At 37.7% G+C, this 14,629-nt stretch overlaps 1 protein-coding gene across 1 annotated transcript in view; it reads left to right on the forward strand.

The window, feature by feature from the left end:
- Positions 1-14,629, forward strand: part of VIPR2 (vasoactive intestinal peptide receptor 2) — an 875,754-nt gene that overhangs the window by 680,066 nt on the left and 181,059 nt on the right. Inside the window, exon 7 of the mRNA XM_044062023.1 lies at positions 8,133-8,283. Within this exon, the coding sequence (XP_043917958.1) occupies positions 8,133-8,283 (151 nt within the window). The remainder of the gene's footprint in view (positions 1-8,132; positions 8,284-14,629) is intronic.

The raw sequence follows: 14,629 nt of genomic DNA on the forward strand, positions 1-14,629 counted from the left end.
AAGGTGCTCTCCAAGACTAAAAATACTTCCTCCATAGGACCTGTTAATACAACTGGCTGTTTAATAAACAGTAATAAACCAACCCTGGCAGAGTCGCTCCTTAAACGATTTAACATGAGTTTAGCCCTGATTTTTGTCCTTGAAGTTTGGCACACAGCAATAGTGATGCTTCTTCACAAGGTTAGCCCCACCACTGACCCAGTGAATTATAGGACCATCAGCCTGCCAAGTCTTCTTTGCAAAGCCATAGAACATATTATAATTGACCTGATAAACTATAATATTAAAAATCTCATCAGGCTAGACTCACAGCAGTTTGGCTTTGTTACGAGTAGGTCCTGCCTAATGAATCTGGTTAACTTCTTCAACAGGATAACACCAGCATACCTTGACCTGGCCAAGGCATTTGACACCATCACCCATGTTAGCATACTTTGTAATCAAAAATGGATCACAACTAGAGCCTTGGGTAGTAAGACAAGGATGGCAAATTGGCTAAAAGACAGAATCCATACAGTGTGAGTTGCAGATTCAGGCTTTTTTATTTGATATTTACTTTTCTGATCTCCATACATCTAGCTAACCAAGATTGCACATAATTAAAAACTGGGAACCATTGTCAAGTCCCTCCCCCAAGTCAAAGCCCTTCAGCAAGAACTTATACTTGTAAGTACCTGGTGTACTCAAATTACATGTTAAAAATTACAATATCATCACATTAGGTAAACAACCCCTCTCCCAAAATACAACACAGACAACTCCCCACTCCAAAAAGAGAACGTCAGATTCCTTCTGCTTAGCTCAGCTAATTGCCAAAGGAATATCATCCAGATCAAGAGGTCATTGTCCCCTTCTATTCACCATTAATTAAGACAACCATTAAACAGAATGCCCCCTTTAAGATGTATCTTACTAGACATACCAAACAGCTAGAAAGACCACAGAGGTTCCTAACTAGGAAGATCACTGGCTTAAAAACCCTAAACCACCATAAAAGACTGGAAGCACTCTCTATGTATTCAGTAGCTTATAGACTTCTGAGGAGAGATCCATGCCTTGTCTTCCATATCATTAGAGACCCCATAGTCCTGGATCTCTCATATCTCCAAACATCAAACAGTCACACAAATACCAAAACCAAGAATGTAGTTTTTCATCAGCAAATAAGTAGAATATGATGGTGAGACAGGTTCATTACACAGATCCTTCATCCACCTCTGCACTACACCCCTCCAACAAATCAAGAAGTGAGTCATTATCTTCCTTCAAACAGGAACTGAATGATTGAATGGATATTCCCAGATCCAACCCTGGCCTGACTTACCATGACTTACATGGAAAAGGAGGTATATTCTATAGGTGTGTATTGGCAAGGAGAAAATGGTCACAAGACTCAATTGACTTATATTTCCTATGATTCATATGATTCCCTTAAAAATGCTAAAAAATAACCTGCATATAAAATACTAGTAAAGAAATCAATGGCCAGGTGCATAAAATCAAACAGAACGTTATGTATAACTGTCTGTACAAAACATACTGCTTTTGCACAGTTCTTCATCAAACAAAGGCCTCAGATCAAATGCTTATCTAATATATTATCTGTAATGATGTCATGCTATCGATTCATCAGTTAGTCATTCAAGATTTCTGTTTAGAGGCCTGAGGTTTAGAATAGGTTTTGAAGAAATAGTCACATTTATTCCAGGCATTATAATAGCACCATCGTATCATGGCTTGTGATCTACTCATATTCCTTAACCTGTAAGTTTAAATAAATATCACCACTAAGATTTTTTTCATGAACATAGGTATAGATGAAGTTATATTTGGTTTTATTCATTTGAACATTTTTTTATTATCTGTATAAATTAGCTGCTCCACATAACTAGAATAGGACAAGGCACAATATAGTAGAGGCTAGGGCTGCTAATATATATCTCCGAAGAAATGTTTACTCTACCATCAACTAGGATTCTGAATTATTTCTCTGATATAATGCAAGTACAGAGTCTCTGCCAGGAAGTATGACTTTTAGATAATAAATGTTTTATAAAAATGATAAAGTATATGTTGCTTCAAGTAAATAAAAGTAGATATGACTATTTCATTTTCATCCTTCACTCACAAATTCACCAGAAAAGCAAGTAGCATCTTAAATACTTATCCAGAGCATACCTCTCAACTGTATAAAATTCCTCAGTATTTACCGGTTTTGAGGGCAAAATATTGGGGTGCCATAAATTCTCGAGTGGCCCCCTTAATTTCCAAATTTTCCGGTCTTTTTTTTTTTTTGTAGTATTGCCACTTTAAATTTATGGTTGATGTCACCAGCTTACAGGGACATGCGTGATGACATCAGCTGCTGTCTATTGTAGTTGGAGGAAATAGGGAATGTAACAGCAATGGCGGCAGATGTGCTTATCTGCTTAAGTTTTGCAGAGTCTGCCACTCCACTCACATGTCCCAGCCTCCAGGTAAGAAAAGTGCTATCTAACAGGCTTATCTGCTGGGCTGGCCAAGTGTGCAATTAATTTATTTTATCTGTATGATAAGCATTGGTCATAAGTCCACCGCATTAAGCATTACTCAGCCATCGTTGTATTTTATCTGTTTGTGTATTTGCAAGCAATGCTGTGCTTTGTCTTTATTTTATCTGCTGGGCTGGCTGTGCAATTAATTAATTTTATCATATGTCCATTGCTATATCGAAAAGCTGTTTTACCATGCCATTGTTTTGTTTGCTGGCTGCAGGCATTATTTAATTGTGAATGTGTGCTTTCTCTTATCAGATGCCATTGTTTTATTTAATTGTAGTTGCTGGCTGCAGGCATTATTTAGTTGTGTGTGCTTTCTCTTTCAGCATTATTTAGTTTTTTGTGTGTGTAAAGCTATTTTATCATGCCGATATTTTATTGTGTGTGATTAGGTAGGTGTGTGTGCTTTCTCTTTCTTATCTGATGGGTTGGCTGCTGGCATTATTTAGTTTTGTGTGTGTGTGTAAAACTATTTTATCATGCCGCAGTTGCTGTTATTTTATTTGCTGGCTGCAGGCATTATTAGTTATCTGATAGGCTGGCTGGCCAAGTGTGCAATTAAACTCTGTTGTTGTATTTAGCTGAGCTGGCTCGTACACTCAGCCATTGTTGGCTGCAATTTGTATCTGCATCAATCGTAATCATTTATCACACCACTCAACCGTTATTGGCTGCAAGCATTATTTTAATATTAGATGTGTGTATTTACTCAACCGTCGTTGTTGTATTTAGATTATCTGCAAACAAGCAGTGCTTTCTCTTTATTTAGTGGGCTGCATGTGCAACTAATGTATTTTATTATAAGGCCATTGCTATTTTATCATTAGGTGTGTGTATTTACTCAACTGTCATTGTTGTATTTAGATTATTATCTGCAAACAAGCAGTGCTTTCTCTTTATTTTATCTGCTAGGCTGGCTGTGCAATTAATGTATTTTATCATAAGTCCATTGCTATATCAATCATGTGTGTGTGTGTGTGTGTGTGTGTGTGTGTGTGTGTGTGTGTGTGTGTGTGTGTGTGTGTGTGTGTGTGTGTATGTGTAAAGTGCCCCAGGTAACTATACTTGGTGGTCAGAGTTAATCAGGCTCAAACCCTGCAGAGATTGTGCATATTTACTGATACTGGTGTACCATAGAAATATGAGTAAACTTTTATGATGGAAAAATGTTCTGCATTGAGCTGTTTTGTCATTATTGGTTCGTGCATTTTGTTTCATTGCCTACTGGAAAAATGTTCAAAACAATAAATTTAAAACACGCTCTAACAGGTGTGCTGTATTATACAAAGAATATAATTTAATACAATCGGGAAGGTGTATCAAAGAAAACATGTATGTTTTGTGTGCAAGGGGCGTAAGATTTGAAAACAGCCCAAAGGTAATCTTTATCCACCACTGGCCAGATGCATTTTCTTTGAATGTGGGTTTCGATGCTGTTTCAACGAATGTGAGTTTACTTTCATGGGCAGAGAAGTTTTAATGCTTAGGCTATTTTCATTGTGAGACTGTATTGCTTTGTTTAACATCTGTCTATTAGTGTTTTTGCTATAAAATGTAAAATAAAAGTTTTAAATAAAATCCAAATAATCATTGTAGAAGTAAAGCAGGATGCACATTTCAGTGTTTATGGTAAATGAGACAAAATAGCCAAGTAATGGGACATTTGAATGGCTGCAGGGGGAGGGCTCTGTATGAGGAGAGCCCTATTTGACCATGATTTTGTGAGAGAGGAAGGACATCAAACTCAGACAGCCCTGGGCGGCACAAACTCTAGCTATGCCACTGATCAGTAGGCTATGGAGAATGATGTCTGGAGATCCTAGCAAACTCTAATATTATTTTGCTAAGATTAGAGTATTGCCTACCATTAAATGCCCTACTTTTAACACAAAACTCACATACTGCAAGTCATCAAAAACAAAATCCTAAGATTCATCACCTTCTCCCTTCCCAGTGAACATCATTGCTACACATTTCACAAAAAATGGTTACCATTTACTACAGGGTCTGGGGCCATATTTTGGTTGTCTGTTCTTCAGTTTGTGTTTGAAAGTTGGTATCCCACAATTCCATTGGAGTGGGTGGGGTTATATAATTATGCATGCAAATTTTATGTTAATCAGTGTACAGATTTGTGCCTAGTTTTCATGGACCTTTGTCCCGATTTTTGATGTTTCCAGGTTGAGAGGTATGATCCAGAGCAAACCTAAGGAAAATCTAGTAAGTGGACTGGAGAAGGGTGAAGCTAGATTATCTTTTGCTTACCCAGACTTCTGCTGCTCATGAATCAGCTGTCCATAGTTGAATGTTTTTCTGTGTATTTGTTAGAGATACTGGAGGACACATTTGGTGTCTCAGAGTTTGCATAACCTCAGTAGCAGTATATTCATAGAAGAATGCTGTATTGGCAAGGCCACTATCTTGGCAGTGCAGAGGTGGGCTTGGTCTTGCTACCAATCTCAAGTATGCATGAGATGACCATGTGGCACAGAACCAGTAAAACTTGATAAATTGATGCTCTAGTTAATAAAGCTGATCCATGTACAAATTATGAAACAACAAAATCTAGGACTGTGAGCTGCTCTTCTTTCACCACAAAAGAAATTTGCTTTAGCCAGAGAGTTACCTGATTGTAACTAATTATCCCAGAGAGAAGTACAATGAAATATAATCATTGGTAATTTAAAAAGTAAAATTTATCTGCTATTAGATTAAATGGTATATCAGTCTTTATGAACAAAAGCAAACAAGAGCACATTCTTGGAGGTAAATTTCTATGAAATGATACTTAGATTAAGGCAGTCTTCTCTTTATGAATTGTTCACACAACAAAAGTTGCCAGACAGGAATGTAATGTCAACCTTCACACTGTATCTGTTGATGGTGCACCTTCCTATTTTGATTTCCAGGTGGTGGTTCCCTCCCTTTGAGTGCCTTTTTATAATTTTTTTAGTCAAAGGAATCCAGACTGCAGTCCATCATGCACACTTACCATATACCTCTATTTTCAATTCTCTCTCCCATTATGAGCGTGCATACAGGAAGATGCTGCTCACCACTATTGCATTAATGTGTACATTAGTCATGTCACTCCTTTTCACAGCATATTTTAAGTCCATTCTACGGTGGTCTACATGGTAGGTAAACTTCTAGCTCTTGTGAGAGACAACAGCATGGATATAGAATTATATCAGAGATTTTTTTTGTTGTTTGTACATCTTTTTCTCCCTGTCTCAGTGAGCAACAAGCTGCCCATATCCCCACTGCCCATACAGCCCATTCATTTCCCCAGAGGTGAGAGCCATGCAAAAGAGAGCTGAGACATCCGCCATATGAGGTCAGCAATTTTGTAGCTTTAGTAATCTAACCCCTCTGCACATGCCCATAACTGCCCCTGGATTTATCTTGCAATGAGCATAAAAGACAGGTGTTACTTACTTCTGCAGATGACATAACTCCTTCATGGGATCCCCCAAGAACTGTGCAATTAGAATGAGGGCTCAGACATGTATCCTACCCCCCCCCCTCAGGAAGAGAGACAAGACAGCAAAGCTATGTCACTCCTCCCTTCCCATACCAGGCACAGCAGGTACCCGTTCTGCTATCTGAACTCAAGTCGCATGGGTTGCAGTCAGGACTTTATCTCTGCAAGCCAACAGAGCTAGTGGCTATTTGCATTTAAATTAATTTTTAACTTAGCTATGCACACTAGTGGTTCCCCAGGAAGTATATCAGTGAGCCAACATATCTTTATTTTTATATGAAACGTTCTGTCCTATCATAGTGAAAACTATGTATTGTTTGTTAATATAGTACTGCTTGTCACCTCAAAGGTGAAAAGGAAATTACTGCTCCTGCACTCTGACAACTTGCAATTTCTCATAACAAACTGTGCAAAGAAAAAAGTTGTGGTGACTGGTAATGAAATAGCATTGTTTCATAAGCACCTACGTCTGTGCAAAATGTGCAAAAGAAACAATGGCTTACTGATGTGAGTGATTTAGTATTCTATGAGAGTTACTCAGAAACGGTACCCATATCAATCCGTCATGAGCTGCTACATGTTTTGCAACTATGTCCTCTGAGCGCTTTGCAGCATGTTCATTTCAAGTGGATTTTCGGAATAAAAATGTGACTTTAGAAGCAAGTCTGTTAGAGTTTTCTCTTCCAGAGTAGTTTTAAAATAGACTGCAGTTTACAGCTAACCCAGTAACTTAGTGAGTTAGTTTTATTAAATTGTATGTGTTAGCTTTTTATTTACTGTGATGTGGGGTTTGTCACAATTGTAGTTATCTGTGAATGAAACAGCTGTCTCTCTTCCTAAGACAAAGAACTGTACATTGTGCTAAGCTAAATGACTGACAACTGGGCATTTATCATTATTATAATTACCATAATTAATTATGATGCTTAACTGTAATATAATGTCACGCTTACAGTCTGTTAATCTTTAATTTAATGATAATTATAATCCCGGATTGTTATGCTAAGAGTCTGTTAATCTTTAATTTAATGATAATTATAATCCTGGATTGTCCTGCTAACAGTCTGTTAATCTTTGATTTAATGATAATTATAATCCTGGATTGTCCTGCTAACAGTCTGTTGATCTTTAGTCTTCTGTTAGCAATCAAATTCTATGTGGCATTTTGCCTCAGCATGCACATTTCTATTTACATCCACATCCTAAAAGGCTGACAGCAAAGTCAAAGACATGATTTGTGAATTTCTGTCTGCTGTCAAGCAGTCGTCTCTTCTCTCCATGTAACCACCGTAATGAATTCCTAGAAGGTGATTAGTGAGGCAAGTAGATGAAGCATTCAACTGGCAAAATCATTGAGTGAAAACACCGGAAGGGAAGTATTTTTTTTAATGGGGGGATAACTTAGTTCCTGGCTCCCAAGAAGGATATCACTTATTCTTAGGAAAATAAGCAGCTTTGTAAACTAGTGATCCATACAAGTGGTTTTAAATTTCCAGCAGTGTTTTTTATGGATGAATAAAGTGATACCAGCATCTGTGGTATGTAATCCATCCTTCGGGAATGGGTATACAAAGGTTCTATGGTGGGATGCTGTTGTTGCATTGATTTTTATATTCTAAGGAATATTGCCTAGTGACAATGCAGCTGGTTACACTTCAGAAACCACCCTACTACAACAACTAACAGGATTGTCTTTAATAATTAAAAGCTTTTGTTGACAACAAATGTTATTGTGTCAAGTTCTTATTAAATTTTAAACTAAGTGCTCAGTAAACTTTTTGTGTTTAATTACTGTAGTACCTTCATTTACTGATAGTACTGCTCCTGAAATATTCCTGAAAATCTGAAGAAAAATAATCAAAGTGGATAGTATACAAATTAGACAGAATAGGAGTTACAACGCATCAAAATGTGCTGCCTGCTTGCTTAATCTTCCTTTTCAGAAACATTTATTTAGACAGTGCTATGGAACATTGTGCAAATTACTCCATGGTTAAAGTAAACTAAACAGAAGCAGTAATAAGCAGTGCATGTCTGATTAGAACTATTTTTAGTGATTATGTTAACAAATCATCATCTTAACTAAACTAATTATTTGTTTGTTATTTCAGGTTGCCTGCAAGACAAGCCTGGTGTTCTTCCAGTACTGTATTATGGCAAACTTCTTCTGGCTGTTAGTTGAAGGTTTATATTTGCTGACACTCCTTGTGGTTATATTTACTGAAAACAGACATTTTATACTCTACCTTCTTTTGGGCTGGGGTAAGAATTTATTTATATTTTAGCATGTTAAACTAAACACTTAATAGTGGTGTCATAGCTGTAACATTTTAAGTCGTGTAACAAACTGTATTCATTTATTTAACTTTACTAAAGATTGTATTAAAGTCTAGCCGTATGCATTACTTAAATGGTAAAGCTGTCTGGTCACCATTTATCTCCTTTGTTGCCATAGTTACTAAACTAACTTGTTGCTATGTAACAAAGCTTAAGGCTCTATTTGAATCACATTGAAAATCACGAACATGGTTTACAATGGAAATCTTCAAAACGGACTCTAACTTGTTTATTTATTTGTTATTTGTTTACTATATATATTCAGGTTATTACAACTAACCCATGATAGCACAATAGGTTGAATGCATCTAATTCCAAGTTATATCAGAAAGAATTTAAAGACTGTATTTAACAATAGTAAAGTACACCAAAGAATGTTAAAATATATGCAGAAGGAAAGGTCATTTAAATAGTATAATCAAAGTAACCTAGAAGAGCAGCGTTTTTACAAACTCAGCATAAATCTCTGGTTTACAAATATTATCGGCCTTAAATTTAATTCATACCAAGCGTGAAAACATTAGTTTGTCTGCGTTGTCCACAACTAAATCCAGTCATTACTGAAGTACTATCACCTTGATTTAGGATACAAATACAAGATATTGACTTTGTGGGAGGTAGACCTTTAAGGGTAAACTGACATTATTATTTTTCAGAGGTAGGTGGAGGGAGTACTTGGCTTAAGTGGTAATGATGTTACAGTTTAATCACCTCAAAGCTTTATTGTTGAGATGATATTTACTACTGGAATGAGACTACATTAGAAATTTCTGGGAGTGTGTGAATCAGAGTCTGAAGATATAAAGGCAGGGTGATTATTTTCAGATATCTCTGTCAGTGCAGGAACAAAACATATAAGTTTTAGTTCAGTAAGGGAAATAAGCTGAGCTCGGGGTAGAGCTCATTGTGAGGTACAAGTCTGGGAACATAAGTAAAAGCTCATTTATATGGTAATACACAGTGTCCCATTTTAATAACACTGTGGACTAGCACAGGTGAGAGAAGAGACGATTAATCCAAGTGAGACCCAACCAACAATGAATATACATTTTGTAACTAACACCAAGTTTTGAATGTATAGCTTTGCTGGAGCTAGACAGATGGAGAGTGAAGAATAATGGTTTGTTAAATCTTCAGTGAAGGTACTTGCATCATGATCCAGGCCACAGGATCAGGTAACTGCAGTACCTACATATGGACAGTTTACAGGAGTAAAACAGCTATAACACTCTAGGATGGTAGGATGAAACTGGAGGATTCAGAGAGAATCCATGTTGCTATGGACAGGACATAAGAACTCCATGCAGACAGTAATCAGCTGGTTAGGATAAATCTCTGGGTCCTAAGAGTTCTAAGGTACAAACCTAAAGCACTGCGTCTCTGTGTGCCACTGTAGGCGTGACACTAGTAATAAATAAGGCAAGTGTGTTACAGGAATGGTTCTGTTTTAGTGGTAATTTGAAAGATAAATTAGTTTTGATGAAATCATGAGCAACTTTTTTTAATAGCCACCTTTATAAGTAGGAAGTATTTGTAGATGGAATGAAAGATAATGCAATGACATGACTAGTGGAACAGTGGCAATCTATGACAACAGTATATAGCGTGGACATACAGGAAGGTAGCGCAGAAATAAAATAAATAGAACTGAACTGTTTGGGATATTACATCTGTTGGTCCTAGCAGGAATAGCAATTGAGATTGTTTTACACTACACTGAGCTGAGTGAAAGAGATAAGAGTGACACCAATAGTAAATGGTGTATTTTCACAGGATTTATTTGTTTACACATAAATGCATACATACTTACATTGATTAACTGGCTAAGTACACTGCTCTGAAGACCCTTTTCAGGCATGACCTGGGCCAGACGGCACATACAAAACTTGAAACAATTAAAGAATAATAATGGAGATGAACTTAACAATACGCATTTTCAAATATACAATAAGTGAAATGTAAACATTAATAACAATGATATAACTAGAAGCATAAAGGACAGTGATATATAGTAGAAAGAGGTTAGCATCCCTATAGGTATAGTAATACTGAAGAAGGTATACTATACACCACACGCACAGAGACCTCAACCTCATTACCACAATCAACAGAACATGCTAGAGGGACAGGTTCATAACCCAGAGACTGCCCATGCTCTGGAATAGACTTCCCTATACATGTCAAGCAGATCACCTTACTGGCTCTCTTCAAGAGAAATCTTGATGAGTGGATGGGAAATAGAAAGTTCACTCCAGGGATCTCTCCAGTGGCTCTGCTTGATAGAGGCACCAGTAACTAATGGTGGCATGATACCAGGGCACTTCTATGGGCTAGGCTTGTAAAGGTGCCAGGGCCATTAACCTAGTACACCTATGAGCCTATGAAATATGTCCAGCACTTCAGTGATTGTAATAGGACAATAGTCATTTAAAGCTCTATTTCTGCAGCTGTTTCACACAGTACAAGTGTACTAACTATATGATAGGCATGTAGCTTCAATGCTGTGTAAATGATGCATGTAATGGACTCAGTGGCATATAACGAATTAGGGAATGTATGTTTGTTTGCCTTGCTTAGTACTGAAACTGCTTTACACAAGAGGCAGTCATGCTTTGAAAGCTGCTACTGCTGGCATTTACATTGTTAGTTTTTGGTTATGAATTCTTAATGGAAATGTGAGTGAATTATGTGTGACTGTGAAAAGAAGTATAGCTCTGAATGCACATGTATTAGTTGGATTACTGCAATCCAGCCATTCTAATATATATTACAAGGTAACCACATGTGGGTTGCAAGCTAAATTATTTGTCAAAGCTTAATGTTGATGATATGTAGTACAAACAAAGCTGTGCCCTAGACACCTTACATACTTCGATTGTAAGGCAGTATATACCCTACCATTGGCAGTCATTTGACTATCTGTCTTTGCTATAAGTTGTTTACCTGGTGAAAGCAATTGGCACAAAAGAAGTGAGAGTTTATTCTGAGAAACTTGGTACTACAGCTGAAAGCAGCTGGCTACTTGATAAGCTAGTTTAGATGGGCCTTTCTTATTGGCTTACTCCTTAAGGGCTGATTGGCTGCTGTACTTGTGTTGAAGGACCCTCCTCTTCCCACTTCACAACCACATACTCCAGTGACAGTCACACCTTTGTAGTTCTGTTTTTATTTTTGGTAGTTATTAAACTACACCTGAAAATGACATCCACAGCAAATCACAAGTGATACTTAACCAGCAAACTTCATGTATCTGAAGTCAAGCATTTCCAAATAAGCAAATTAATGTAGCCCATTAGGGGCAATCAAACCAATAGTATAACCTTCATAGGACTTCCCTTAAACTGTAGAAAGTGAAAAAGTTGTCTCCCACCTAGGACCTGCAACACTGAATTGCGTCCCACCTGCATAAAAAACAGTAGAGACTATGAATGAATTAAGAAAAGCATTAAAATCTTACCTGCACAATGAATCCATGTGCATCTGTTATAGGGATAATGGCTGCTTACAACACAACAATAAATCATAGCACAACACCCTGAATGTTTAATATGTTCTATACAGTGTATAAAACTCTATCAAATTCTGTTGTATATAGTTTATATAGATGCGCACTGAACACTTTACAGAAGTACTCTGAAGACTGCAACATTAATTATATTTTGCTTACTTTTGTAATTGTAGTATTGTTAATTCATGCTGTATTGCTGTTGAATACTGTTATCTGTGCCTAGGTCATGACTGAATCCATTTACCTTGTTAACAAAATGGATATAAATAAAGCAGTAAAAAAGGTAGCATCACTGAACTTTGCATGGCGATTATCTGATTGTATTGTCACTCCATGCAAAATGCCCTTTTAAATTTGATGAAAAAGAAGTACACTATAGGAAATCACTGCAAGTAATACCTATCAGGAAACAGCATATATTTGAAGTCAAACATGTACTGTTGGTGGCCATTTGCCATAGATGTCACATGTACTAAGTCACAAAAAAAGGAAATGCTGCTTTTGATATTCCGTAAGGCATCTATTCATTCTTACAATTACATCAAAGTTTGCTGGTCTTTTCCTTTGTTTTACGCAATGTTATATTTTCAGAGTATGTTGAACTCAACCTTGCTTCCACACATCTGTTTAAGAATAAAAATACAAATAACATTTTTAAAATTATCAATCTCCCTTGAGGACCTACCATGCATTAAAAACCCAGTACCATGGGAATAACAGAATATTGGTAAAAAACTGCAGCCATCATCCCACAAGCCATACAAAAGAATTATCAACCTTCCAAAGACCAAAGATACATTTTTCTGCATTTTCTTGCTGCCTTTAGCTAATTCCACCTAAAACACAGATTTTCTAGAGTTTCTGTGATTTAAAAAGCTTGTTTCAGCTACATATTGTACTTATTTTGCTGCCTGCACTTTAACAAAGTCGTTTTTGTGTTTAAATTACCTGTTTAACTATTGTAGGCTACACACTCAAGTCTGATAGCCATTTCTGTGCATTTAAAGTGTTTTTTTGATTGTATCTGCTTTATTTTCTGAAAACAAACAAACAAAAAAAAAAATACTTGTGTTCCCACTTTTCTAAGCTAGTATAGTCCAGTTTTCAGGTTAGTGCTCAATTCAGGGCTGTGTTACAAGTTTTTATGTTTGCCCATACCTTACTTGGATAGAAGGAAGTTTCTCTGTACACCTGTGAGAGAGGGAGCTTAGAGCAGCATATCTGTCCCTGGAGGAGTGGTTTCAGCCCAGAAAATAGTAGTTTCTTGGCCATTTTCGGCTAATTTCTATCTCTTTGATTTCCCTGATATAAAGCCCGCATTTGCGTGGTTTTGCACACCGGGCAGAGCCAGTTAGCTAGGGTATAAGTATTCCCGGCTCCACAAAGTCTACTCTTCAATTTTTCCTTTGGAACTAGACAAACTTTCAACTTAAACTCTCAAACCATTCACTTCTCATACCGGCACTTTCTCCAAGCACATACCAAGCACTAATAAACCTTAGCACAAGACCCCCCCACCTGAACTGTAGAGAAGGACAAGGCTCTCTATTCGACCTTACCAGCCAATCAGTAAAACAGTTCACTGTACCTATCCAGGCATGTCCAAAGGGCAGTTTCAGGTGTACTCTCCGGTCCAAGTGGTGAATCTGGGCATTTTGAGGAAATGTTACAGTTGCCTCATGTACACAGACAACCCTCTCCTCCTTCCACCAAACACTAATGCATGCGAGAGATGCAGTTGCACAGCCAAAATGGAGGCTAAGCTCTCTCAACCCAAGACTGGACCAGGCAGTCAAGAGGAGAAGAGAATTACTTGCATCACACCACCAGCCTCACATAGAACTATAAAACCAGCACTGGCAAAAAACAAACATAAATACACAAAAACATACTCATAGGCTCTAAATAAAAATCTGCAGAAGCAACAGAGATCACCAAAGCAGACATCCAAGCAACCTCCACCCCCCCCAACACAAACCATGAAACACATACTTCACAAATCCAGTGTGCCACACAATCACAGCCCTTAAGGCAAAATAACATACCCAACACACTAGTAATAGGTGACTCTATAGTCAGGCACACTGACGTCCCACTCACTAGACTGAACAAGGAGAAGGTTACTGTTAGCTGCCTGTCAGGTGCCAGGATCTGCCACATAACACAAGCACTCAGGTCACTCCAGAACAAGTACAGATATGACTCTGTCATTGTCCATGTTGGTGTGAATGACCTGAGCCGTACCTCCCTGGACTACATGAAAAGAGACATGGAGGAGCTCTCTGATCACGTAGCCCAGGCCGGTATGACCCTGACCCTGAGTAGCATCCTGCCCTCACCAAGAATGATACCATGGTATAGAGACAAAATTATCAATTTCAACAATTGGCTAAGCTTCTGGTGTCATTCAAAGGGGATCCAGTGTCTGTCAGCCTGGGATGACATGCTCAACAAGCTACGCTGCTTCGCTAGAGATGGCTTGCACCTCTCACCCTTAGGCTTTCAAATACTGGCCAAGGCTCTTGCCACCCCATAGTGCCTTTTTTAGGCAAGGCTCAAAAGATAAACCCACCACCGTAAATAGCACAAGTAACAAAAAACTAAGGGTAATGCTACTCAATGACAGAAGTCTAAACCTCAAAATGCACGCACTCGAGGCACTCCTCAGTATGGAGAAAATCAATATATGTGCAGTAACAGAAACCTGGTTTATGGCTCCAGACAGCACCCCAGTACTACCAGGCTACAACTCATACGTTACAT

The sequence above is a fragment of the Protopterus annectens genome, chromosome 2.part1, assembly GCF_019279795.1.
Source record: "Protopterus annectens isolate FY-2018-M chromosome 2.part1, PAN1.0, whole genome shotgun sequence".
NCBI lineage: Eukaryota > Metazoa > Chordata > Ceratodontiformes > Protopteridae > Protopterus > Protopterus annectens.